This window comes from Perognathus longimembris, chromosome 20 (genome assembly GCF_023159225.1).
Source record: "Perognathus longimembris pacificus isolate PPM17 chromosome 20, ASM2315922v1, whole genome shotgun sequence".
NCBI lineage: Eukaryota > Metazoa > Chordata > Mammalia > Rodentia > Heteromyidae > Perognathus > Perognathus longimembris.
Window position 1 is genome coordinate 20,640,023 of NC_063180.1, and position 27,449 is coordinate 20,667,471.

Below are 27,449 nucleotides of genomic sequence, written 5' to 3' on the forward strand. Positions count from 1 at the left end.
GTCCCCTACCTCAGCCACCCCCCCAAGTGTTTAGGATGGCAAGCATGAGCTGACACAGATGGCTAGCTGAATTTTGTTTTATTGAGAGAACATCCACATCACATGAAATGCACCCTTTGAAAGCCCGTGGTTCCGAGGCTTTGGGGGATATTCCCAAGGATGCAGCAAGCATCATCAAGGATGGAATTCCAGAACATTTGTGTCTCCCCACAAACCCCTGTCCTAGAGAAGTCAATCTTTAGCAGGGCACTGGTGGTTCAGGCCTGTCATCCTGACTACTCAGGAGGCTGAGATCTGAGGTTTGTGGTTCAAGGGCAGTCTGGGCAGGAAAGTCCACGGGGCTCTCGTATTTCCAATGAACCACCAAACAAACAAACAAAAAACACCTGGAAGTAGAGCTGTGGCTCCAACAGTAGAGCACCAGCCTTGAGAGTAAAAAAGCCAGTGGAGAGCTCCAGGCCCCGGGTTCAAGCCCTTGTCCTGTCACAAACAAACAAAAACTCCAAGTTTTTCAGATTCACCCACTTTGTGAATCTCCTCCATGAGCCTCATCCTCCCTCATCTGGGAAATGGGGTGGAGCCCATGTTGAGAAGCGAGAGAGCTACCCGTGTATGTCCCCTCAGTGTGCGTGGAGGCGGTGTGCTGCCCCCTGGTGGTGAGATGGGGAACTGCTGCTGCAGCGCCAGGCGGGGGGGGGGGGGGGGGTGCGCAGCGGGAGGCTTGGCCTCCATCCCACTCCCATGAGCCCCCACGAGCCCTGCAGAGCCTTTGTATCACAAAGCTCCTAGATTCTCATCCCCAACTCCTCCCTCTCCTTGTCCAGCCTTAACATATCCTCAGGCCTCACCTGCTAAGCCATCCAGAGGTTCTAACTGACCTCTGTGAAGAGCTGGGCTGACCTATTCTGGGCGATTTGTTCTCTATTAAGTACGTTATTATTCAAAGGCAGGAAAACAATGGGTGCGCATGGCTTTTGTGTGTCGTCCCAGCTATTCGGGTGGCTGATAGCTGAGGATCACATTTCGAAGCCAGTCTGGGGCAGGAAGGTCTGGGAGACTCTAATCTCGTATTTACCACCGTGACACTGGAAGTGGAGCTATGGCTCAAGTGGTAGAACACCAGCCTTTAACAGAAAAGCTCAGAGACAGTGCCCAGACCCTGACTTCAAGCCCCAGTATTGGTGCGTGTGTGCGCGCGTGTGTGCGCGTGTGCGCGTGCACACACACACACGGAGCAGGAAAATGTGTTAAGAACTCAGTTGGAGGGCAGCAGGTTCAAATGGCAGCCCTATTGCTCCCGGTGGCAGTCTGGTCTGATTTCCTTCCACTGCACAGATCAAAAGATAACCCTGGCATACAGAAACATCCAGGGATAGTATGTGGCAGGGTTATGTGTGTAAATGTTGTTTATCTTTTGCTGGGTTTAGAACTCAGGACCTCATGTTTGTGAAGCAAGACCCTGCTCTGCAGCTGAAGCCACGTATCCCACTTCATGTGAGTTTATGGATAGGGTCTCCCTTTTATGCCTGGACTTTGATCCTCCTATGTGTGCTTCCCCTTGCTGCCGGCGGTAGGCATGCACCACGACACCCAGCCATTGAGCGAGAGTGAGTCTAGGGGACTATTATGCCCAGGCTGGCCTCTGACCACTAACTATCCTCTGATCTTTGACTCCCAAGTAGCTAGGATTACTGGCTTGAGCCACCAAACCCGCCCATAAAATTTTAACGACTAGCTCTCTGGGGGGTGGGGTGGGGTAAGAGCTTGTGTGGGCCGCATTTGGCAGTATGTATGAGGCAAACATACCCACCTGGGCTAATTTCAAAGTGACATCATAGACGTGTGTGCACATGCGTGTGTGCACACACATACACACACCAGTCCTAGGGCTTGAACCCAGGGCCTGGGCACTATTCCTGAGCCTTTTTGCTCACGGTTGGCACTCTACCACTTGAGCCACAGCTCCACTATTGGCTTTTTTGCTGGTTCATTGAAGATAGGAGTCTCATGAACTTTCCTGCCCCCCCGGCCTCAAATTACCATCCTCAGACCTCAGCCTCCTGAGTAGCTGAGGTTGCAGACGAGAGCCACTTGCATACAGTTTTGAGAAAAAAATAGAGTAGCCCCCTTCCTGCAGCAGTTCCACTGAGTCGATATAGTAATAGTTGGGAGTTCCTCACAGTCCTACCTAATAGAGAAATGAAGTAAAGTAATTAGGAGGAGATGAGTATATATTACCTTTGCTTTTCAAACAATTTACTTAATTGCATGTTTGCATAATTTAATTTTTTCTGCATAATTTAATTTTTTAATAATGGCAATGGTTAACAAGCAGTTCCAAAATTCCTGGGACTGTTACAAGTGGTTCCGATGCACTGCTATTGTCAATATCCATTTTTCAGAACGGGACACTGAGGCTCAAGAAGGCAGGCAGCAGACTTTCAGACCAGCAGGGTAGGCTTTAGACCCAAGGTGGTGGAGTTCTGAGGCCCTGACCACACCTCACTCCCTGGGCGGCTCCTCTTCCACAATGCCCTGTGCCTTCTGTAGAGCTCTTCCCACTCTGGTCTAATTGCCCAGCCAGAGCTCAGCCACGCTGCTGGGCAGGCAGCACCTGCATCTGCCCTGCCAGGGAGATCACAGCAGACACAGAGAGTGGGGCTTAGAAACCGCAGGTGAGCCGGGTGCCTAGCTACTCAGCAGGCTGAGATCTGAGGACTGTGGTTCAAAGCCAGGCCGGGCAGGAAAGTCCGTGATACTCTTGTCATCAATTAATCACCCAAAAGCCAAAAGTGGAGCACAGCTGTGGTTCCAGTGGTAGAGACACCAGCTTTGAGGGGGGGGAAAAAAAAAAGCTCAAGGACAGAGCCCAGGCCCTGAGTTCAAGTCCCATGATGGACCAAAAAAGGAAACAAGAAAAAGAAATCTCAGGGAGATTACTTCCAGGGAGGACGTCCCAGCCACCGCGCCCCCAAACTTTGAGAGCCTGGAACTTTCTCCCTCGTGGGAGAAGTTAGTGCCCTGCTGTGGCTGCACCCTGCACCCCCTTCCACCGCCCAGGTCGTCTACCTTCACGACCGGGGAATGGGGTGGGGACAGAGGCCTGAGGAGTATGGGGGCAGGGCCCGGGCCTGGAGCCTGCCGGGGGTTTCTTTGTGCCCGTTGTCCCTGGGGGTGTGTGTGTGTGTGTCTCTCTCTCTCTCTCTCTCTCTCTCTTTGTGTCTGTCCTGTCCCTGGGTGTGGGGTCTCGCTGCCTTTCCCTCTCTCCGAGGCTCTGTCTCTCTTTATCCTTCTGTTGAGTTTCGTCCTTTCTGTCAGCCCGGCGGTCTGTCTGTCTGTCTGTCTGTCTGTCTCTATGTTCTGTTCCTCCCCCCCCCCCCCCTGCGGGTTTCTTTGTGTCTCTCCACGTCTCTGGGTCTATCTCTCCATCTCTTGAACATCTTTCTCCGCGTCTCTGGCGCTTTGCCTGGGCCTCTCCCACCCCCACCCCCCCTCGCCCGCCCTCCCCTCTCCCCCACCCTCCCCCTCCCTCGCCCCCTCCCCTGGCCCCAGCCCCGTGCGGTCCCGAGGAGTCTCCGCGTTCCTGTGAGAACTTGTCGGGCGTCGGCGCGTCTCGACCTGCCTCCGCCCCCGGACCCCTAACCCCACCCCCAGCCGGGGGAGGAAGGGGGGGGCCTGCGCCTTTAAGAGCCGGCGGCGGGGGGCGTGGCCTCTCGCGGGCCCGCCCCCGACCCCGCCCCCTGACGTCCCTTCCTCCCGGGCCCCGCCGCCGCCGGCCGCCGCCGCCCTCCGCCGCCGCCCCGGCCGGCTCCGCGCCCCCAGCCCCGGTGCCCGCCCGCGCGGCCGCCCCCCATGGACCCCCGGCTCGCGCCGGCGCGGTGTCACTGAGGACCGGCTCCCGGCGTCCCCGCCCCGCCCGGCCCCCTTCGCCTGCGGCGGGGACTCGCGTCCGCGGCGCCCCAGCCCCGGAGCCCGCGCCCCCAGGCCGGCGGGGGGGGAGGGGACGTGCGGGGCCCGAGACCCCCGCCCCCCCCCACCCGGCCGCCCCGACGCCGCGCTCCGCGGGAAGATGTCTTCGCGGACGGCGCTGGCCCCGGGCAACGATCGGAACTCGGACACGGTGAGTGGGGAGGCCTGGGGCGCCCTGGCGGGGCGCAGCCGCCGAACCCCCCTCCTCCTCCCCGCGTGCCCCCCGACCCCACCGCCCCACCCCAGGACCCCTCACTCCCATTCCCTGGCTCGTACCTGCCTCGCCGGTCCCCGAGCCCTCCCGGATTTCCAGGCCTCGGGGCCCTGTCCTCCCCCACCCCTGCCCAGCCCCGGCCCTCGGGGGCGCCCCTCTCCCGGGACCCCTCTCTTGCCCCTCCGTCCATCGCTTCCGCCTGGGTCTCTTCCTCTAGGAAGCCCCGGCCTTGGCTGGCCAGCCGCCCCTCCCTCCCTCCCCGGGTCTTAGAGCCAGCAGCGCTGCCCCTCCTGGCCGTCCGCAACCACCACTCACTCCTTGTTGGATTGGGGGGCCCCTGACCCCCTCCCCCACCACCTAGGCCCGGCCCTGGCCCTCTCCCAGCAAGGCCCGGCCCGGCCCTGCCTCTGGATCCAGGCTTCCTCCCTGGCTGGTTCCTTCCCATCCCTCTCCAGCACCCCCCCCCCCCGCAGCCCTTTGCCCCTGCAAGCCCCCACCTCACCCCGTCCAGGAAGCCGGTGCCACCTTAAAGCCCGTGTTACCTTTCCTGGGCCCAGGGCCCTGCCTAGCTTCCTCAAGGTCTCTCCACTCCCAGGCCTGGTCTTCTGCCAAGCCGTCCTGTCCTTGGATTCTCGGCCCCCCTGGTCTTTCACTGATGCCACCCAGACCTCCTGCCTGCTCTTCCTCTGGCAGGAAACCTTGGCCTCCTACCTCCAGGCCCCTATCCAGGCCCGGTGTCTAGGTCCTGAGCCAGTGTGAGTCCAGGCCTGGGCCTCCTGTGGCTGCTACTTGGCCCCTCCCCAAGCTCCCCAGCCTTCTCACCCCATCCTGGATCCAGGTTAGGGCTCTCTCCTGCTGGCCTCAGTCCCCTTCCCCTCAATTTCCAGGCCCATCCTTTCCTCCTGGCCCAGGGACTCCTATTTTCCTTGCTTGGGGGGTCTAGCCTTCCAAGAAGTTCCCCTCTGCTTGCAGAACTGGCATCTAGAAATCTTCTGGACCAACCCTGGCTCTAAGTCCTCTTCCAGGGGGAGGAGGGGTCACTCAGCTCAACAGCCCCTCCCCAGACTTCTACTGTGCAGCTCAGAGAGACTCCCCCTCTTTGACGGTCCCCCAGGGGTCTGGTTACCTTCAGAGGCCCCAGAGGCCCCAGTCCTTTACAGCTGGCTCTTTTCCCCACCCTCCCTCATCCTAGTCCACACCCCATCTTTCAGGACCCTCTCCCACCAAGATGTCCCCATTACTGCCACTGGTCTTCCACAAGGGCCCCCCCTCCTTCCCATTGGGACAGGGAGGTGTCCAGCCCATGGCCTTGGGTTCAAATGCTGCTCCTGTGTCAGCTCACATCATGTCCCTGGACACGTGGTTCTCCCCTCTCTGTGCCTCAGTTTCCTGTGAGGTGATGATGACGAGTTCCTGAGCATTACCCAAGACCCTGTGGGTGCAGCCTGGCACCTGGGAAGCGCTCCTGGCTGGTGGCAGAGCTGTGGGTAGGACTGAGAAGGCTGAGCTTGCCCAACCAGTGTTGTCATAAGTGTGGCAGGAGTTTGGTGGAGCCGGCCTCAGTTTCTCTAGATGAGCTGGTGGCGGCCTCTCCCTGCCAAAGACGTTTCTTTTCTATGGTGACTGTGAATTTCCTTGATACACTGGAGTTCAAGTCAACTTTCTGTTCCTCTTGAGCTGTGTGACCTCAGGCCAGTGAATGCACCTCTCTGAGCCCCAGTTTCCGTGTCCTGGAACTCCTGAGTGGGGATGGGGGGGACGATGGCAGAGGCCACCCTCCCCTCTAACGCCATCAGCAGGGCCTGCTTGTCTCTCCTGGCTGGGAATCACCTGTCTCCCCCTGGAATCTGGTGCTTGAACCCCTTCCCTGCTACCTGGTTACCATGGTGATAGCCATGGGAGGTGACACCCTCCCACCTCGAGACCTAGGCTCCCCCACCTCAGAGGTTCCCTAGCAACGGGTCTAGGGTTGGGGTGCCAGCCTGGCAGAGGGCTCCAGGCCAATTGATTATGCTGGCCAATTTTAGCTCCTGTCCCTAGCCCCTTGGGGACTGCCCTGCACCCTTTGTAGAGGGACACACAGGCAGGCTGGCTGTCATGGGGTGCCATCCTGCCTCCAGAATGGAGTCCTCTAGTGCCCTCTGATGGGAATTCTCCCAGCCCTTATCTCTTGGGGGCCTGGTGGCAGCATCTACACGCCCCCCCCCCCGGAGGCTGGACTCTGGGCCGCCTGGGGGCCTGGGAAAGGACTCTACACTGGAGAGCCGGTGCCAGGTTCGAATCCCCGGTGCTCATCTGCCCTGTAGCCCTGGACAAGATTCTCCACCTGGCTGAGCTTTGGGGACCTTTGGGGTTCAGTGTGCACTGCAGCTGGACCCGAGTGTGGTGAGGACACTCCAGTGATGTCCAGTCCCCCGGGGGGGGTGCTGTGCCTTCTCATGAGTGAGCCAGGTGACCTTGGCCAGGCATCCTCCTCCAAGCCTGTTTCACCTCTGCACTCATGGGGTCCAGTAGGAACCAAATTCAGGGGGCGTGCTCCCCCTCCCCCTCCCCCCACCTCAGGATTCAGCCTGAGACGGTGGCTGGGTCCAGGCTGGTGGCTGTGGGGAAGGTCAGCCTGCTAAACTGGCCACGTGCCCATCCCCCAGCTCTGGGCCTCAGTCTCCCCGTCTGCCTGTGGGGTTGCTGGCCCGGTATGTGGCATGGGGGCATACTAGCTTGATTATCACCACTCTGAAGCACCCCCCCCCAGGTCCCTGGCCACCTGGCCACCTCTCCTCTGGGCCCTTTGTCCTCCTCCGCCGCCAACCCCCAGCCCTGAGGAGGGCACGGGGCCACCTGCTGAGCCGAGCCGATTTGGCTGTGCCCCTGGTGCCCTGGGCCCCAGCCTTGAAAGGGACACTCAGTCCCCGGGGCTCACAATGAGGACAGGGCAGCGAGGAGCAGGCGGTGACCTGCGGGGGAGAGAGGCCTGAGGGAGCGGCCAGGACAGAGCACTGGGGCAGCGCAGGGGAGACCCGGGCAGGACTAGGGGTGGCGGGGCTGATACAGTGTTTCTTCTGGAAGATGGCAATTGTTACCCAGGCCTAGGCTGGGAGACTTTGTTCTAGTCCATGTAGAAGATCTGGGGGTCACAGTGGTAGTAGTGGAATGTTCCAGAATCCTCCCACCCTAGATGCTACCTGGAGCTGTGTGTATGCCAGAGTTAGCGTGTTCTCTTTTTGGTCATATACTTGTGATAAAGCTGAATTTGTACACTGGGTTCTATCAGAGGTTGGCAACCATCATAAAGCAGAAATCTCCCAGTGAGATACTGTGATCAGAGAGACCCTCAAATTCTGTGTGGAATTTTCCAGGTGCTGTCTTTGTTGTTGTTGTTGGTTGTAGGGCCTGAACTCAGGGCCTGGTCATTGTTCCTGAGTTTTTGCTCTCAAGGCTATAGCGCTCTACCACACTGAGCCACAGCTCCACTTCTGGTTTTCTGGGGGTTGACTGGAGATAAAGAGTCTCAAGCACTTTCCTGCCCAGGCTGGCTTTGAACCTCCATCCGCAGGTCTCAGCCTCTTGGGTGGCTATGGTGAGAGTGGTTCCCAGCTCCAGGTGCTGTCTCTGCACCAGTAGTTGGGGGAGGGGAAGAGTGAGGAGCCAGCGGGGTGCAGGGTTCTAAGTAGAATTGGAACTGAACTGTTTCTTGTTTTCTCTTGGTGATCTCGGGAGTTTGAACTCAGGGCCTTCTTGACTTCCTGAGCAGGTGCTCTACCACATAAGCCACGCCCCCCAGCCGTGTTTGCTTGAGTTATTTTTTACCTTTCGGTGTGAGGCTTCTCCTTCTGCCTCCTGAGGAACTGGGATCACAGGCATGTCCCGCCACACCAGACTTGGTTGTTGAGATGAGGTCTTGATCTTTTTTTTTTTTTTTTTTTAGGTTCTCTGCAGTTCTTGTTTGAAAAGGGCCACAGAGGGTGGTCCTTTGGGGTGGCCGGGGTTAGGTGGAACCATCGTCCTGGCCTCCTGGGGCCGGCGGCGTCGGAGGTTGGCACAGGCAGTTTACCCTTGTCTCCTCCGTCCAGCATGGCACCTTGGGCAGCGGACGGTCTTCAGACAAAGGCCCGTCGTGGTCCAGCCGATCCCTGGGCGCCCGCTGCCGGAACTCCATCGCCTCCTGCCCCGAGGAGCAACCCCATGTGGGCAACTACCGCCTGCTGAGAACCATCGGGAAAGGCAACTTCGCCAAAGTCAAGCTGGCCCGGCACATCCTCACCGGCCGGGAGGTGAGCGGGGCTCAGGGCGGGAGGTGGGGGGGGTCGGGGTCCTCGGATTGCTTTATGCGCTCAGATTCCCCCCACAAGCCCAGCGTGAGGAGAAACGAACCCAGGCCTCCCTGGGGACCACATCCGAATGGGTATGTTGCTTTCCTCACCCGTGTGACGGGGGGGGGGGGTGCTTTACCACTTGAGCCACGTCCCCAGCCTCTCCTTGCTTTAGTTATTTTACAAATAGGGTGTCATGTTTGCCCTGACCTTTCTTCCCCTGCATTCTAAGTAGCTGACCCCCAGGCCAGCTCTATTGTTGTTGGGTTTTTCTGAGACAGGGTCTCCCTGCAGCCCAGGCTGCCTGGAACTCATGATCCTCTGGTCTCCACCGAGTGAGCACTGGGATGGCAGGTGTGCTCTGCCTCGGCCGGTGGTGTGTAGCATGCCTCAGGAGACACACGGCCTTCCTGCCTAAATCCGCACTACCTTGCATTCTTTTTTCCTTTGGTGCTGAGGTGGAACCCCGGGCCCTGTGCATGCTGGGCCAGTGCTCTACTGCTTCTGTCAGTCCTGGGGCTGGAACTCAGGACCTGGGAGCTGTCCCTGAGCTCTTTTGCTCAAGGCTAGCACTCTACCACTTGAGCCAAAAAGCCACTGGTTTTCTGGTGGTTCAATGGAGATAAAAGAGTCTCACGGGGACTTTTCTATCTGGGCTGGCTTCAAACCGCCATCCTCAGATCTCAGCCTCCTGAGTAGCTAGGATGACAGGTGTGAGCCACTGGTGCCCAGCTTCCCCTCTCCATCTTAAAGATGGACTCTGATCGCTCCAGGGCCCCCTCACCCCAACCTAAGGACGCAGCAGCTTTGCTGGTGGGGGAGGTAGGCGCGCCACAGCCTTTCTCTCCCAGCATCCTTTGTGGTAGGCATGGCCCGGGCCCAGAACTGCTGCACAGGGCCCCTCATTCCCACCGATGGGGAACAGACACGTGGGTAGCACCCCCATAGCTTCAGGACCCCCTGTACCCTTATACTGAGGGACCGGCCTGATGGGCTTGCAGGTGGATTCTGCGGGACATTCAAATGTCACGCTTCCATGGGGCGCGGGCGATCGAGCTGGCTCCTCCCAGGCGCGGCTTGCCACCTTCTTCCCTCTGAAGGTTGATTTATCCCCTCCTGATGCCACGTTCACAGATTCCCGGAGAGGAACCATATGATTCTCAGTGCTGGCACACACAGTGTTTGCCAAAACTGAAGCGATCTATTGGTGAGATGTGAGGAAGCGAGGGGCCCTTCCCCACACAGTGAGCGTGGGGCTTGCCATATGCGATTGCACACAGTTCCAGAGGTTTCCATGAACCCCGAGCAGAAGGGAATAGGCGTCCCAGGGAAAGGTCCTCTCATCTGGTGCACGGGAGGGGTTTTGGAGCCAGGGGACTGACGCCCGTCATCCTAGCTACTCAGGAGGCTGAGATCTGGGGGAATCACAGTTCAGAGCCAGCCCCGGGCAGAAAAGTCTGGAAGACTCTTATCTTCAATGAACCAGCAAAAAGACAGAAGTTGAGCTGTGGCTCAAGTAATAGAGTGCCAGCCTTGAGTGAAAAAGCCAAGCAAAAGCGAAAGGTCTTGTGTTCAGGCTTGCATAACCTTGTAACCTGAGTGATGAAAACACGCCATGCCCCTGGTTCCTCTTTTTTTTTCTTTTTTTGCTGGTCATGGGGCTTGAACTCAGGGCCTGGGCACTGTTCTCTTTTCCTCCGGGGCTAGCGCTCTACCGCTTTGAGCCACGGCTTCACTTTTGGTTTTCTGGTGGTTCATTGGAGATGAGAGTCTCACGAACTTTCCTTCTTGAGCTGGCTTTGAACTGTGATCCTCAGATCTCAGCCTCCTGAGTAGCTGGCATGGCAGGTGTGAGCCACCAGTGCCCGGCCTCCGTGTCCTCTTTTGTAAATGGGGGAATGCCCGCTCTCGTACCATAGGCTGCTGTCTCCCCTGCAAAGCCCAGAGCCATAGCTGACAGGGACCAGTGAGCACTAGCTTACCTTTACCTCACGTGTCAAGTGTTGAGAGCCGGATGGACTGGCGCCCCACGCTGCCCTCACGCAGGGACCCCTCCGATCTCAGGGACCTTCACACACTCACAGACCCTGGAACAGCTCTGTCCAGGCCTTTCCTCAGAAGAGCAGATATTTCTCTGCAGAAGGAAGGGGCAGCACTGGAGATGAGAACAATGTGCAAAGGCCCTGAGGCCAACAAGTAGCAATGGTGCCGAGGGAAGGCTCTTCCCAGAGTGGGGACAAAGCAAGGACATTGCCGAGTTGGGGAGCTCGCCCTGTTCAGGGAGAACCCTGACCTTTTCCTTCTTCTTCCTCCCCTCTAGGTCGCTATCAAGATCATTGATAAAACCCAGCTGAACCCCAGCAGCCTGCAGAAGGTGTGACCTAAGGAAAGGGGAGTAGAGTGGGAGCAAGGTGCCATTGCTAGGGAAGGGGATCCCCCAAACCATCCATCCCTCCCCTATTTCTGTTGGCAGTTCTGAGGTTGAGTTTGGGGCCCTGTGCTTGCTAGGCAGGTGTTCTGACACTTGAGCTGCACCCCCTGCCCCTTTTTGCTTTCACTGCCTTTTGAACGGCGTTGTGAAGAATTGTAACTGGATCTCAGTCCTCCCATTTGCTCTTCCTGCATAGCTGGGATGGCGGGTACCTACCACCATACCTTGCTCATTGGTTGAGATGGGGTCTCCCTGACATTTTGTCTGGGCTGGCCTCAAACTGTGATCCCTCCCCTATCTTGACCTCCTGAGTACCTGGGGTTACAGGTGTGAGCCACTGCCCTGACCCCTGCTGTAAAACTTAGTTTTCACCCTCACTCTTGTCTTTCTTTCTTTCTGGCCTCACCTAGCTGTTCCGAGAAGTCCGAATCATGAAGGGCCTAAACCATCCCAACATTGGTGAGCAGGGGAGGGTGAGGCTCCCAGGCAGGCCACCAGCCGGGGCTCATGGGAAGTCAGAGGCAGGGGACAGGGAGACGGGCATTGCCACTGCTGTGCGACCTCTCCGAGCCCTTGCTTCCTGCTCTGAACAAAAAGCACTTGGTTCAGGGCTGAACTTTGGGGTCTGGTCCGACTGCCAGTACAGGAGCGTGGATGTCACTGTCTAGGCAGAGGGGTGCGGGGTGCTTGCTTGAGGTCTTTCCTGATGAGGCCTGAGGGTAGAGGCCGCTCCCCTGCCCTTCATGTCTTCCCGGTGGATGGATGGTTGCTGCACAGCTGAGATTGCCACCACTAGAGAGCCGCGGAGGGCTCCTGAGTGGGGGGCCCGGGCTTGGGAGGAGCTTGGGGGGTGTCTGCCCACCTGATCCCACGCCCTCCCCTCCCGGACCTGCAGTGAAGCTCTTCGAGGTGATCGAGACGGAGAAGACGCTCTACCTGGTGATGGAGTACGCAAGTGCCGGTGAGGCCCTGGTCCTCACGCCCCGCCCCTCTTCATGCCCCCCCCATTCCTCATACCCCGAGCACATGCCCCATGCCACGCCCATTTTCATGCCCAGCCTGTATTCCTTATATTCTGCCCTTGCCACGCCTTCCCCCCATCCCGAATTCCTCATCCTGGACCTCTGTCCATGCCCCACCCTCTGCCCAGTGCTCCTTCCCTGCTCCCCCATGCCCTACCTCTGTTCTCCGTGCACCACCCCTCTGTTTCATGTCCCATCTCTGCACCCCATGCCCTGCCCCTCCTCTCCACCGCACCCCCGCATCCTCATGCCCCGCCCCTCCACACTTCACCTCTGTACCCCATGCCACACCTCTCCACACTTCACCCCTGCACCCCCGTGCACCGCCCCTCCTCCCCACACCTCACCTCTGCACCCCCATGCCCCGCCCCTCCTCCCCACACCTCACCTCTGCACCCCCATGCCCCGCCCCTCCTTCCCACACCTCACTGCTGCACCCCCATGCCCCTTCCCTCCTCCCCACACCTCATCCCTGCACCCCATGCCCCGCCCCTCCACATTTCACCCCTGTACCCTTGTGCCACACCCCTCCTCTCCACACCTCACCCCCACCCCCGTGCCACGCCCCTCCTCTCCACACCTCACCCCGTGTCACGCCCCTCCACACCTCACTCCACCCATCCCCATGCCCCGCCCTTCCACACCTCACCTTTGTACCCTCGTGCCACACCCCACCTCTCCACACCTCACCCCCCACCCCCGTGCCACGCCCCTCCTCTCCACACCTCACCCCTGCACCCCATGCCCTATCTGACTGCATCTGGCCTCCGCCCACAGGTGAAGTGTTTGACTACCTCGTGTCCCATGGCCGCATGAAGGAGAAGGAAGCTCGAGCTAAATTCCGACAGGTCAGAGTCTTGGGCTGAGTTAAGGGCCAGGCTATGAGTGACCTTCATGGGCCACTGGAGAGCCAAGGCATGGCGCCTACAAACAATTCACTTCTTCCACAGATTGTATCGGCTGTGCACTACTGTCACCAGAAAAACATTGTACACAGGGATCTGAAGGTAAAGTCCCCTCACACATACCCCCCACGGCCTGGACTGACTGGGCTTCCTCAGGAACACCAGATCTCTCAGCTCCTCCCAGGGGTTTTCCCCAAACTTGGCCTTGGATGGGGTTGCAGACAGAGGGGAGAGGCAGGGTCCTGGGCCAGCCCCAGTGGCCAGGCGCAGGGCAAGGACACTGGGATATGAGGAAGGGGGCGGCACAGCCGGGTCTTGGCTGTTCAGAGGACCTTTGGAAAGTTCAGCATAGTAGAATATACCTGTAATTCCTGCACTAGGGAGGCTGAGGCAGGAAGGTAATGAGTTCAAAGCCAGCTTGGTCTATTTCCAAACACAGGCCAGAAGATCACTTAAACCCAGGCGTTCAGGATCTGTTTAGGCTACATAACAGGACCTTGTCTGGGAAAAAAAAAAGCAAACAAAAAATGGTTCAAGTAGTTGAGCACCTGCTGAGCAAGCATACAAGTAGGAGGCCCAGAGTTCAAGTCCTGGTACTGGAGAAAGAAATATTAAAATTTTTCTCTGGGGCTGGGAATGTGGCCTAGTGGTAGAGTGCTTGCCTCGCATACATGAAGCCCTGGGTTCAATTCCTCAGTACCACTTACATAGAAAAAGCCGGAAGTGGCGCTGTGGCTCAAGAGGTAGAGTGCTAGCCTTGAGCAAAAGAAGCCACTGACAGTGCTCAGGCCCTGAGTTCAAGCCCCAGAACTGGCAAAAAAAAAAAAAAATTCTACGTGTACAGATAATTTTGTAAGTTAAATTCAAAGCCAGACTCCAATGGCTCACACCTACAATCCTAGCTGCATAGGAGGATGAGATCTGAGGATCACATTTCAAAGCTGGCCCAAGCAGGAAAGTCCATGTGATTCTTATCTCCAAATAACCACCAGAAAACTGAAAACGAAGCTATGGCTCATGGTCGTAGAGAGCTAGCCTTGAGCAAAAAGAGTTCAGAGACAGTCCTGAGTTTAAGCCTCATGACTGATGGCCCCTAAAAGAATTAATGGTAGGAAATATTCAATGAGAAAAGGTGAAAAAAATGCAAGCCTCATTATAAAACTCTTAACCCCACAATTAGCAATTTTCTTACATATAATGCACAGAGTACCGCACATAATAGATGTGTGGCAAATAAAGTGATTCTTTTCATTATTACAGTCTTAAGGAATCTGCCATTTTCTTTTGTTTTTGTAATTTGTGGTGCTGGAGATAGGACTCGCTGCTTCACAAATGCTAGGTTATTCTACCACCGAGTCATGCGTCCAGCTCTTATTTTACTTTTTCTGCTGGGTAAACTGAGGCTCAGGGTGAGGCAGAACTATGCCTAAAGAGCTTGGCGCCAGAGGCGGAACGTGATGATAACACAAGATCCTTCGCTCAGTTCTCAGTCTGCTGGGGGAGCAGGGCCTACTGCTATGCCCACCCTGTGGCTCGGAGGGGAGGGCAGCGCCCAGAGGGCCGGCGCAGGGCTGGGGGGGGGGCGGGAGAGGGCGCCGGCCACCCCGGGCCACAAAGACCCCCTCCGTCGCTCCCAGGCCGAGAACCTCCTGCTGGACGCCGAGGCCAACATCAAGATCGCGGACTTCGGCTTCAGCAACGAGTTCACGCTGGGCTCGAAGCTGGACACCTTCTGCGGGAGCCCCCCGTACGCCGCCCCCGAGCTGTTCCAGGGCAAGAAGTACGACGGGCCCGAGGTGGACATCTGGAGCCTCGGCGTCATCCTGTACACCCTGGTCAGCGGCTCCCTGCCCTTCGACGGGCACAACCTCAAGGTGAGGGGCGGGGCCTAGATGGGGGCGGGGCCGAGACATGCTTGGACATTGTGGGCGTGGTCACAACTGAGGGGTTTGGTGTGGGCGTGGTTGTCTGTGAGCCTGGCCTCTAATGGATTTGTTGCCTGTGGCCGTGGTTGGGTCCTGTGTGGGCGTGGCTGCCAACAGGCAGGGGTTCCCATCCCACCTCTCCTTTAGGAAATTATCTTCGCCCATCTCTGGGATCTTTGTGTGAAGCACCGCGAATGCTGCAGGAATGAATGAGACCCGGGCTTGGTGCTTGACACCTGTAGTCCCAGATAGTCTGGAAGGGAAGGCTTGAGTCTGGAGAGTTCAAGGCCAGCCCAGGCAAAGTTAACAAGGTCCTGTCTCAAAAACAACACATGAGCTGGGGATGTGGCGCAAGTGGTAGAGCTCCTGCCTAGTCTGTGTAAGGCCCTGGGTTTTTATCAGCAATCCTACCAATAGAGGGGGCAGGGGCACAGAAATCCCTGGGCTTATGGTGTGCTCTGCACAGTGACAGGAGGACAGAGTGATTTCATTTCAATGAAATGTCCAGAATAGGCAAATCCACGGAGGAGGAAAGCAGATTACTGATTGTCTGAGGCTGGGTGGGGGTAGGGGAGCTGGGGTTACAGCTGCTTTGGGCACGATGAAAAATGTTCTCAAGTTGATCATGGCAGCGACCTGCAGTCCAGGGAGTCTCTAGCAAGAGCCCAGGAATTGCTCACGTATGACAGAAAGCTTTCCTTCCTGCCACAGTGACATTCCATAGCAGGCCAGGCAGAAAACAACAGAAATGAGTGCGGGTGAAGTGAGAGGCTGGGGAAGGAACAGATACTGGGAGGGTGGGATGGGCCCGGTGAGGGTCATCTGCTTGGTTTGCTTTTGTTTTTTTCCTTTGAACCTTTGCCAACCTACAGAGAACTTGTGAGAACACAGCAAAGAACACTGGTAGCGTTCAGGAAATTCATGGTGGCTGGCACCTGGCCATACAGCTAGATTCATCACTGTGTGCATGTGGCAGTATGGGTCCTCACCACTGTTATTTTGTCTTTGGGAGAAGGGGGGTGGTATTGGGGTTTAAACTCAGGGTCTTGCACTGTTTTTTGTGGGTTTTTTTTTTGCTAGTCCTGGGACTTGAACTCAGGGCCTGGGCACTGTCCTTGAGCTTTTGTGCTCAAGGCTGGTGCTCTACCACTTGAGCCACAGCTCCACTTCTGGCTTTTGTGGTAGTTAACTGGAGATAAGAGTCTCTTGTCCCTTCTGGTTTCAAACCATGATCCTCAGATCTCAGCCACCTGAGTAGCTAAGATTACAAGTGTGAGCCACCAATGTCCAGGTTAACAACATTTGAGCCACATCTCTAGGCTTCTGTTTTTTGCTCTACTTATTTTTCAGGTAGGATCTCACATTTTTACCGAGGCTACCTTTAAACTGAAATTCTCCTACTTAATGCCTCTGAATACCTGGAATCACAGGATGAGACATGTTGCTCAGTTCACTGGTTAAGATGGGGGTCTTGCTAATAACATTTTGCCTTGACTGGCTTCAAACTTCCATCATCCCAATCTTATCTCCTGAGTGGCTGAAATTACAAGTGTGAGCTACCATGCCCAGCCCTCATCATTGTTATTGACAGACACAAGACACTGTGACCCTTTGTTCCTAAAGGCTACCTCAGGTCACCTCTTCAGAGTAGGGGCGTCTTCCTGTGGGTAGTCACACACAGGAAGTGTGACCCTGTCCTGTCCTGGCCGTCACCCTGCTGTCCTTACCACTGATGTCATCAGCCACCTCAGGAATACGCTTGGTTGCTGTTTTTTTCCCAGCCGGCAATCTCTTGGCTTCCAGATGCCAGAATAGATCCCGGCACGGGCGTCTATAGGCCTGCTTGTTTTGCTGAGGAGATTGTCCCTTGGCCCAGTGGCCCGGTGCCCCCTCCAGGGCAGATCCTGGTGGCCCTTTGAGGGAATCCTAAAGCGGGGAGCTCCATTCTGCTCAGTGTACCCAGGAAGTTTGAAATCAGAACCAGTGGCCCAAGAAGATCTGAAAGATAGGAGGGGGAGGGACCCCTTCTTCACAAGGCCTGGGCCAGGCAGCTGAGCCCTCTGAGCTTCCGTCTTGGTCCTGGTCAGCAAGGACCGTGAAGATCCCCATCTTGCCGGGCGCTGGTGGCTCACGCCCATCCTCCTAACTACTCACAAGGCTGAGATCTGAGAATCAGTTTGCAGCCAGCCCTGGCAGAAAAGTCTGTGAGACTCCAGTGATCCACCAAAAAGCTGGAAGTGGAGCTATAAACTAAGTGGTAGAGCATTAGCCTCAAGCAAAAAATAAGTAATAAAATTTAAAACGCTCAAGGACAGCACCCAGGCCCTGAATTCAAGCCCCAAGATTATTGCGCGCGTGCGCGCGCGCACACACACACACACACACACACACAAATATTTGTAGCTACAATTGGAGGTTCTCTCTGAACACCTGGAGCCGGGGAAGAAGCCTGCCATGGACTAGTTTTTCTGAGCACTAAGTGTGACACGAAGAGATCTCTTCAGGGTCAGGCTAGGGCCATGCCTGCCCCAGACCCCGATCATGTGCCATCCTGGTTCCCCTCCAGCCTCCAGATGACCTTGGACAAGTCCCTTTCTGAACCTGCACCCCCACACACACACCTGTAAGATAAGATGGGGATGCTAGGAGCAATCCCAGTCTGTGGGAGATAGAAGCAGGTGTAAGAGTTTAAGGGCAGCTTGGTGAAGGAGAGCCTGTCTTTAAAAGCCAAGAGAGCCTCCATAATGTGGCCAGCTTTGGAATTGAGGGGCTGAGGTCGGGGGTGGGGGGGCCCAGCCTCACGGGGCGGGGCGGTGCTGTCTTTGTCTCCCGCAGGAGCTTCGGGAGCGCGTGCTCAGAGGCAAGTACCGCGTCCCCTTCTACATGTCCACAGACTGTGAGAGCATCCTGCGGAGGTTCTTGGTGCTGAACCCTGCTAAACGCTGCACCCTTGAGGTGAGCCCCATCCCCTCGCCTGCCCCTCCCATGCCCTAGCTCCCCCAGACTCTGGGTTCCCTCCCCACACAGCCACCACCAGGGCTGACGGGTGGCCCCCGGAAGTGGCTCCCAGGCCGTCTCAACGCCACCCCTGCCAGCCTCACCCACTCTCCGCCACGCTAAGTAATTAGCTAATGAGCGCCTAGAGTTATCACAGGGTGCCAGGGGCCCAGATGCGGCATCAGGAAGCTCCCACGGGCTGTGGGCACAGCATGCAAAGCGCTCAGCAGGCCCTCCATTTGATTTGGGAGTGCTGGTTAAGGCCTTGGAGGTGGGGGGAGGGGCTGGGCTGTTTCTGGTTCCCTCTGACGCCTGTCCCCCACCCCCAATCTGCACAGCAAATCATGAAAGACAAATGGATGAACATTGGCTACGAGGGCGAGGAGCTGAAGCCATACACGGAGCCCGAGGAGGACTTTGGGGACACCAAACGGATTGGTGAGGTTCAAAGCCAGGACAGGAGCCATCAGGCCCTAGTCCCGGTGGTCAGGCACTGGGCAGCTAGGAATCCTGTCTGGTTCCTGTGCTGCAGCTGTGTTATCGGGCAGTGTTACCCTGGGCCAGTGGTTTCCCTCGCTGGGCTCCGAGGTCCTCATTGTAAAACCTGCCCATATGGCCGTCCTGCAGATGGAGCGAGTTGATCTACGTAAGCACATACAAGCCAGCACCTCCAGAGCCTGCTAGGAGGGTTAGGCTAGGAAGAGGTGGGCATGGTGGTGCAAATCTGTTACCCCTGTCTGAGGGAGCCTGAGGTATGAGGTTCTTGAGCTTGAAGCCAGCCATATAGCAAGACCCTGTCTCCAAAAGAGATCATTAATAATAAAAAAGAAAGGAAGAAGAAAATTGCACATCAACTTGAGGAGAATTTGAACACAGGTCATCAGATATCTGCCTCCCCTTGATACATATCTTTTGGGGGGGGGCGGGGGCAGGGATCTTGGAGCTTTAACTCAGGGTCTGGGCTCTGTCCCTGAACTTCTCTTGCTCAAGGCTAGTGCTCTACTACTAGAGCTACAGTACCACATCCAGCCTTTTCTTGAGTAGGTTATTGGAGATAAGAGTCTCACAGACTTTCCTGCTTGGGCTGGTTTTGAACCATGATCCTCAGATCTCAGCCTCCTGAGTAGCTGGGATGACAGACATGAGCCACTGGTGCCTGGATTATCTTATTTGTTCTTTTGACTTGATCCCTCTGCTAGGAATCCTAAAATTTGTGAGCCCCAAAGGGTTAGCTCAGAAGGAACCCCTAAGAAACCAGCCAAGATCCCTCCATTGTCCAGTGGAGGAAACTGAGGCTACCATGGGCCCCTGGCCACATTGGTCAGGACTTCTGTGGTGGCAAGTAACAGAAAACCCAAACTAATAATAATAATAACAATGTAGGCTGAGCCACATGAGATCACCATTGTGCAGGTCAAATATTGCCATTATCAGCAGTTTCAAGTTGTATCTAACCAAATAATGATAATCGAATCATTCACTTTTTGACCAAGGCCAGAATAATCAGCCTCAGGTATAGCTTGATCCAGGATTCCTGACAGTTGGGACTTTGCATGGTGGCTCTAGCCATAGGAGGCGGGTGCTAGGGAGCCTGGACCACACATTCTGGAAGAGAAGCCCCTTAGTGTCCCTATGATGCCCTAGGCTGGTTGCCATTGGCTCTCCTTAAACCCATTAGTGTGCCATGGGGGGGCGTGGTCAAGCACTCTGAGTTGCCCTGTGTCTGTTCTGAGCCAATCTGTGTGGCTTTGGAGATGGAATGGGCTGATTGGCCAGGCCCGCATCATTTGCCTGCTCCTAAGGTATAGAAGCTGGACAGGGGGGAGCTAGGTGGCCCCAGTGGGCAGAAATGTTTTTCCCAATCAGTACTGATAGCAGAAGAGAGAATGAATACATACTAAACAGAACAAAGAGCAGATACTAGGGAGGGCAGGGCTGGGGACTGACCTTCTCTGCCCTCCCCCAGAGGTGATGGTGGGCATGGGCTACACCCGGGAAGAAATCAAAGAGGCCTTGACCAGCCAGAAGTACAATGAAGTGACCGCCACCTACCTCCTGCTGGGCAGGAAGACTGAGGTCAGAGGGTGCAGTGCTGGGGGGCAGGGGGCTGGCTGTGTGGGGAGGAGGGAGCAGAGGTGGGCTAAGGCCCCCTCCTCTGTCATGTTCTTGCAGGAGGGTGGGGACCGGGGTGCCCCTGGGCTGGCCCTGGCACGGGTGCGGGCGCCCAGCGATACCACCAATGGAACCAGCTCCAGCAAAAGCAGCAGCCACAGCAAGGGGCAGCGGAGCTCCTCATCCACTTACCACCGCCAGCGCAGGCACAGCGACTTTTGTGAGTGTCCACCGGGCCGGAGCCCGCCACTGCTAGGGGGGGTCCCCGTGGCACTCTGCCTGCAATGCAGAAGCATGTACTGCAAGAGCATAAGCCTGCAAAAGCAACCAGGCCCAGATCAGATGCGGACTCTGATGATTTCCTTGTATTTCTCTCCTGATCCCTTTTTTTTTTTTTTTTTTTTTTGGTTGGTCCTAGGGCTTGAACTCAGGGCCTGGGCACTGTCCCCAAGCTTTTTTGCTCAAGGCTAGCACTCTGTCACTTGATCCACAGCACCACTTCTGGTTTTCTGGTGGTTATTGGAGCTAAGAGTCTTTCCTGCAGGGCTGGCTTTCAGCCGCAATCCTCAGATCTCAGCCTTCTGAGTAACTAAAATTGCAAGTGTGAGCCACCAGCGCCCCTTTCCTGGTCCCTTCTTGATCTCTCAGCTCATTTACACCTCACTTTTATAGTCCAGGCTCTCCTTGCGCCATCACGAGGGGCAGCCAATGGTGGCATTGTAAGATGCCCTCAGTGCTCTTGTGCAGAGATTATATGCCATCAGCAGTGCTACAGCTTCTCAGGTGACCCCAACTCTAATGGCACCCCTTCTCCCCACCAGGCGGCCCATCCCCTGCCCCCCTGCACCCTAAGCGCAGCCCGACCAGCACAGGGGAGGCAGAGCTGAAGGAGGAACGGCTGCCCGGCCGGAAGGCCAGCTGCAGTGCGGCAGGCAGTGGGAGCCGAGGGCTGCCCCCCTCCAGCCCCATGGTCAGCAGTGCCCACAACCCCAACAAGGCCGAGATCCCTGAGCGGCGGAAGGACAGCACGAGCACCCCTGTGAGTGGCCAGGGTGGGGCACAGCCCCACAGCCAGGGCACGGTGCTCTGACCCCGCACCGTTCCAGTCCACCGGTCACCCAGACACTCTGAGAGCCATTAGTGCATCTATTGAGTACCTGGTGTTTGCCTAGTCACGTGCTGGATGCCAGCGTGCCAGCATGCTGCATGGGAGACGCAGGAGTGCGCCCTGTGGCCTCAGCAGAAAGAACTCAGTGGTTTCATGGGGATTCCAGCTCTGTGGGAGCCTGGCAGGGTAGGAGAGAGTGGGGACGTGAGGCAGAGGGGGTGCCCTGAGCAGAGGAGTTGTCCTGGAGCTTCAGACTCCATGTTTCCTCTGATTGGCCAGGGTTGGGTCACGTGACCTGCCCTTAGGCTGCTGGGAGGCCAAGCGCGGGCCACTTTCAGGGGTATGGATTCTGGGAGCAGAAGGGGGAGAGCAGGCTCTGGGGGAGAGCCGACGCCCGCCTTCCCTGGCTCTTCAGTGTCCCTGCTTGGCCCCTCTCCCGCAGAACAACCTCCCCCCCAGCATGATGACCCGCAGGAACACCTACGTGTGCACTGAGCGCCCTGGGGCTGAGCGCCCGTCCCTGTTGCCAAATGGCAAGGAAAACAGGTACGGGTGAGGGGCATCCTGGGGACGGGGCGGGGAGGAGGGCGGCCCTTCCTCCGTCCGCTGCCTGCAGATGCACACACTCAATGAACCAGGGAAGCAGTCCGCCCACCAGCCTGGGAACCCAGCGAGTTTTTGAATGATCCATTTTTAGAACTCAAGAGGAGCCCAGATTTGTTCCAGCTCCCGAGCCTCATCTGGCCACTGGGTGCTGGCTGGAGGCCTGGCTCTGGGGTGGGCTCTCAGCTCTGCTGGGAAGGAGGTGGCATCCAGTGCAGCCACACTCCTGCCCACGCAGGGTGCCCAGGGACAAGGCTGGTAACTGTCCTTAGGGGTGCATGCCAGTGGGTGTCGGGGTGACGGGCGGGTGACAGATAGGACTCTTTGAGCCTTGCCTCTGCACTGTTAGTGAGGTGACTTGGAGAGATCTCTGAGCCTGCTTTTTCCTCTGCCAAATGCTAACTTTAGTCCCTAAGCTCCAAAGAGGTCAAGATCTGATCCATCTTTTTTTTTTTTTTAATTGCCAGTCCTGGGGCTTGAACTCAGGGTGGGAGCACTGTTCCTGGCTTGCCACTTGAGCCAGAGTGTTACTTCTGGCTTTTTCTGTGTGTGGGGTACTGAGGAATGGAACCCAGGTCTTCATGCATGCTAGGCGAGCACTCTACCACTAAGCCACATTCCCAGCCCCCATCATTTATTTTTTTATTTAGTGACCCAAGTAAAAATAATAACTGTTAGGCTGGGAATGTGGCCTAGTGGTGGAGTGCTTGCATGAAGCCCTGGGTTCCATTCCTTAGCACCAGATATACAGAAAAAAATGGAAGTGGCGCTGTGGCTCAAGTAGTAGAGTGCTATCCTTGAGCAAAAAGAAGCCAGGGACAGTGTTCCCACCCTGAGTTCAAGCCCCAGGACTGGCAAAAATTAATAATAACTGTTAATACTCTTCAAGCTGCAGCTGAGTGTCACCAGGCTCTGTCTAGTAGCTGACCTGATGCTTTTGACCACATTGTGTAGGTCCTACAGTCTCCATTTTGCATCTGAGAAAATGAGGCACAGGGAGGTTAAGTAACTTGTCCAAGGATACCCACAGCTGGTAGGTAGTTTGAGGAGCACAAGATTTCAGACTGACTCCAGGATCTGTATTCTGACAACCATAATATATGGCCTTCCAGTTCTGGTCAAGACAGTAGATCAGTTAGATTATAACTGGATTGTCGTGAAGTAGGAACAGTGGCTTAAAAAAAAATAAAAGAAGAAGATGTAGCCAGGCACCGGTGGCTCACACCTGTAATCTTAGCTACTTGGGAGTCTGAGATGAGGATCATGGTTCAAAGCCAGCCTGGGCAGAAAAGTTTCTATGAAACTTATTGCCAATTAACGCTCAAAAACCAAAGTGGGGGCTGGGGATATGGCCTAGTGGCAAGAGTGCTTGCTTCCTTTACATGAGGCCCTGGGTTCAATTCCCCAGCACCACATATACAGAAAACGGCCAGAGGTGGCGCTGTGGCTCAAGTGGTAGAGTGCTAGCCTTGAGCAAAAAGAAGCCAGGGACAGTGCTCAGGCCCTGAGTCCAAGCCCCAGGACTGGCCAAAACAAAAAAACAAAAAAAAAAAACCACCAAAGTGGTGCTGTGGCTCAAGTGGTAGAGCACTAGCCTTGAGCACAGAGAGGCTCAGCGACAGCACCTAGACCCTGAGTTCAAGTCCCACAACCAATAAAAAGAAAAGATGGAGATTTAACCTTCTGGGATGGAACCATCAAAAAGTAGACAGTGCTCAGGACTTTCTGAGGATACTGGTCAATTTTGCTAGCTCCAGTTCTGAGTCTCAGGCAGCCATGCCAGCTGCCAGCTTCCCAACTAGCAAAGAAGTGGGGAATAGAGCAGAGAGAGTGAACAGCATTCTTGAAAGGCATGGCCCCAGGGGAGGTACCCACTGCTGCTTACATCCTATTGGTCAGGGTGGTCACATGACCAATGTGCCGCAATGAATGCTGGGAAATATAGTCTATATATGCAGGCTCCTTTTCTTAGGGGTTTTTACATGATAGAACAAGGAGGGTGGGCTCTGGGACAGAGGCTGCAGCCTCTACCACAGTGAGAGTTTCTGTGGAGGTGCAGGCTAGTTCTGAGGGTCCCAGGAAGATGGGAATTGGAATTCTGTACTGGAAGGTAAGCAGGTAGAAGTTGGAGGCCTTTGATTATTTCATCTCCTCCTTGCCTGAGTTTGAATGACAAGAGTTCACAGAGCAAAATCTTTGCCAGATCAATCTGTTTCTTGAAGTTTGCTGGGCAGATACAGTCATTCAAAATTTATGGAAATCTGTTCAGCGTGGAGAGAGGAGAGTTCCGACAGAGGGAGGGGTTAAAGCTTGGAGAAGCAACTGAGAAAGCGAGAGTCAGCGACATAGGGCCGGATTCTGTAGGGCACAGCCTGGACCCCTGGACAAGGCAGCCGTACTTCTGAGCTCCAAGCTGTTAGGGTTTGAGGACTCAGGGCAGGGCAGGGAAGAAGCAATGGGACTAGGCGCTGGCCTCAGACTCCCCACCCTAACTTGTCCCTTTGTGCCTACAGCTCGGGCACCCCACGGGTGCCCCCTGCCTCCCCCTCCAGTCACAGCCTGGCTCCTCCATCTGGGGAACGGAGCCGCCTGGCACGGGGCTCCACCATCCGTAGCACCTTCCATGGCGGCCAGGTCCGGGACCGGCGGGCAGGGGGCGGGAGTGGCGGGGGTGTGCAGAACGGTCCTCCTGCCTCCCCCACGCTGGCCCACGAGGCTTCACCCCTGCCCTCTGGGCGACCGCGTCCCACCACCAACCTCTTTACCAAGCTGACCTCCAAACTGACCCGAAGGTGAGCTGCCTGGAAACTAGGGGGGAGGGGGGAGGGGGGCCTAACCTATCTTCCACTCTGCTCTGCACCCTCACATCTCTTCCTCCTCCACTTCCTCTTCTTCCTTCTCCTCCCCCTCCTCCTCCTCTGGTACCCCTCACCACCTCCTCACACTGCAGGGTTACACTCGATCCCTCTAAACGGCAGAACTCTAACCGCTGTGTCTCGGGCGCTTCTCTGCCCCAGGGATCCAAGATCAGTAAGTCCAGCCCTTGCTGGCCCTACTTCCCTGTCTGCATGTCTGTCCATCGGCGAGCATGGCCATCGGGAGGGGCTCTGGGGATGGGAGCAGGAGTACATGGTGTGTATGTGGGGGCTGGTGTTTATTACCCACTTAAGAGAGGTGGGCTGGGAATGTGGCTTAGTGGTAGAGATGCATGAAGCCCTGGGTTCGATTCCTCAGTACCATATAAACAGAAAAGGCTGGAAGTGGCGCTGTGGCTTAAGTGGTACAGTGCTGGCCTTGCTGGCAAAAATATTTATTTTTAAAAGACAAGAGAGAGAATGGCTCCAAGTCTGGCGTCCAGACCTTGCTTTGGGGGTCCCCATTTATCAACTGTGCTGAGTGACCTCAAGGAAATCTCTCAACCTCTTTGGGCCTGGCTTTTCTTCCTGCCAGGGTGCTTGTGGGGACTGAGGGGGCCCTCAGGGCTGAGGATGCTTTGTGAATGTACATAGACATGTGATTGAGCACCTACTGTGTGCCTAGCAGAAAATGTGCAAAATTCCAGCTCTGGCAGAACCACGCTTCTAGAAAGGCACCCAGACAGCAAGGAAGGTCTCTAGACTACCGGGTAGTGACAAGTACTAGCAGGACACACAGAGGGTTTGGAGGCATGGCTCAGTGGGTAGAGTACCAGCCAGTGAGCGAAAGCATCAGGTACTGAGTTTGAGTACTGAGTTCCAGACTCGGAACTGAGAAGACAAAGAAGACAAGCAGATCCTGGTGGGAGGGAGAGGGCCTGGCTGGAGGTGCTGCTTCTGCTGCCCCTTCCCCTGCTTCTCTTTTCTTCTTCAGTATCTCTCCTCCTACCTGCACTAACCACTTCAGAGGGAGCCCCCACTTCTGGGCCTGGAGGGAAACCCGTCCTGGCTCACGTCTTCCCAGCCCAGCCATGCCAACGGGAGCCTCTGAGCTGGGACGGGGTTGGCTGGATGTTCCTGCTGGCAGTGGGTGGGGCAGTGGGCGGGGCAGTGGGCAGCCTGCATCCAGGTTCACACTCTGCTGCTCCTGCCCGTTTCCTAGGGTCACAGACGAACCTGAGAGAATCGGGGGACCTGAGGTCACAAGGTGAGTGGGGACCCTGCCCCAGCCACCTCAGCCCCTCCCCTGATGCCCCTGACACCCCCAGATCGTACCACTTCCTGAGATACCCCAGGACCCCTCGCTCGGCCATTTGCCTACACAGCTTACAGCCTCCTTGATGGGAGTTGTACCCCTCACTGGGGCCTGCATGCCAGAATGTAGAACAAGAGCCGGGCGTGGCTGTGCATGCCTCTAACCCCAACTACTAGGGAGGTAGAGATGGACAGGTCGAGGTTCAAGGTGGACCAGGGCAAAAGCCCAAGACCCTGTCTGAAAACTCAATTTGAATGGGCTCCGGACCCTGGCTTCAGTCTCTTAGTACGGCCAAGGAGGAGGAGGAGGAGAATGTAGGCTCGGAGCCCTGGCCTGGCAAAGCTGGGCGGCTGGGCATCGGCCCCCTCACACGTCCCCCTGACCTCTCCCATCCCCCCCACCCCCGCTCTCCCCAGTTGCCATCTACCTTGGGATCAAGCGGAAACCGCCCCCCGGCTGCTCCGATTCCCCTGGAGTGTAAAGCTGACCAGCTCGCGCCCGCCCGAGGCCCTGATGGCAGCTCTGCGCCAGGCCACGGCAGCCGCCCGCTGCCGCTGCCGCCAGCCGCAGCCCTTCCTGCTGGCCTGCCTGCACGGGGGTGCGGGCGGGCCCGAGCCCCTGTCCCACTTCGAGGTGGAGGTCTGCCAGCTGCCCCGGCCGGGCCTGCGGGGCGTTCTCTTCCGCCGGGTGGCGGGCACCGCCCTGGCCTTCCGCACCCTCGTCACTCGCATCTCCAACGACCTCGAGCTCTGAGCCACCCCTCCTTGGCCTCTCCTTCACCCCCTTCCCTTCCCCAGGAGGGGCCGGGGCCGTGGGAGGGGGGCACCGCCCCCTTTGTCATCACCTCGGTGTTGCTGGATTCTACTGGGGAGCTCTGCTGGGGGCCACATGGCCCGAGACAGGGATGAGGGGCTCGTGGGGGAGCTGGCACCCCCTCCTGGAGCCTCCAGCCAGCTCTGTCCCTCCCTCGCCCAGCCATGGGGCACTGAGGAGACTTTGGGGGTGGCAGGAAGGGAAATTGAGGAAACTTCATTGTTCCCAACAACTCAAAAATGAGGCCTTGGGCAGGGGGGAAGCTGCTGAGCCTACTTAGGGACTGGGGAACTTGGGGGAGGGGCTGGGAGCAGGGGTCCTAGAGGCAGATTCCCTCCCCTCCCCAGCCCTCATGCTCGAACCCCCTTCCTGCCCCAGGCTGGCGTGGGCACTTTGTACAAACCCCTGTAAATACCCCCTCCCTCTGCAGAGGTCTCGGGGAGCTGCCGCTGTCACCTCGGTTTTTAAGTTATTAACCCCTCTCCTGTCAGCCCCTCACCTGCAGCCTGTCGCCCAATAAACGTAGGAGAGTCCCCCCAAGGCCCTGGGGTTTTCCTTCCCTGCCCTCCCACGGGGGAGCTGAACCTCATCTCCATCTGCGATGGGAGGGGTGAGGGGGGAAGGGGATAGAGCTGAGATGGGCCTCCTCTGCGAGGCCCCCCACTCGTGCCCGCGCTCTCGCCCTCCGCGTTACACTGGACTCAAAGCCTCTACTCCATGTATTCAATAAACAGTCATTGACTGGTGCCGGCTCCACGTCAGGCCCAGAGCAGGACGCGAGACACAGGAGTCCTTGTCTGTGAGAGACCGTCGGCAGAGACCTCCGACCTGGGGAGCCCCAGAATACAAAGAAATGCTGGTGTCTAGGCC

General features: G+C 56.8%; 1 protein-coding gene across 3 annotated transcripts; it reads left to right on the top strand.

Moving 5' to 3' along the window:
• Nucleotides 1-3,978: 3,978 nt before the first annotated feature.
• Mark4 (microtubule affinity regulating kinase 4) lies at nucleotides 3,979-27,119 on the top strand. 3 transcript variants are annotated; one of them, XM_048369215.1, is made up of 18 exons: nucleotides 3,979-4,120; nucleotides 8,254-8,454; nucleotides 10,814-10,867; nucleotides 11,335-11,383; nucleotides 11,820-11,885; nucleotides 12,724-12,794; nucleotides 12,897-12,953; nucleotides 14,489-14,725; nucleotides 17,612-17,731; nucleotides 18,112-18,211; nucleotides 19,740-19,849; nucleotides 19,946-20,105; nucleotides 20,707-20,924; nucleotides 21,436-21,539; nucleotides 24,110-24,388; nucleotides 24,547-24,626; nucleotides 25,674-25,718; nucleotides 26,183-26,525. In XM_048369215.1, exons 1-18 carry the CDS (start codon nucleotides 4,070-4,072, stop codon nucleotides 26,245-26,247), a joined length of 2,067 nt encoding a protein of 688 aa, XP_048225172.1. In that variant the 5' UTR covers nucleotides 3,979-4,069; the 3' UTR covers nucleotides 26,248-26,525. The 3 variants fall into 3 exon arrangements, with proteins under 3 accessions (XP_048225172.1, XP_048225171.1, XP_048225173.1); XM_048369214.1 differs by lacking the exon at nucleotides 24,547-24,626 and having other exon boundaries at nucleotides 3,980-4,120; nucleotides 26,183-27,119; XM_048369216.1 differs by lacking the exons at nucleotides 3,979-4,120; nucleotides 24,547-24,626 and adding an exon at nucleotides 8,062-8,078 and having other exon boundaries at nucleotides 26,183-27,119.
• The last annotated feature ends 330 nt before the right edge of the window (nucleotides 27,120-27,449 follow it).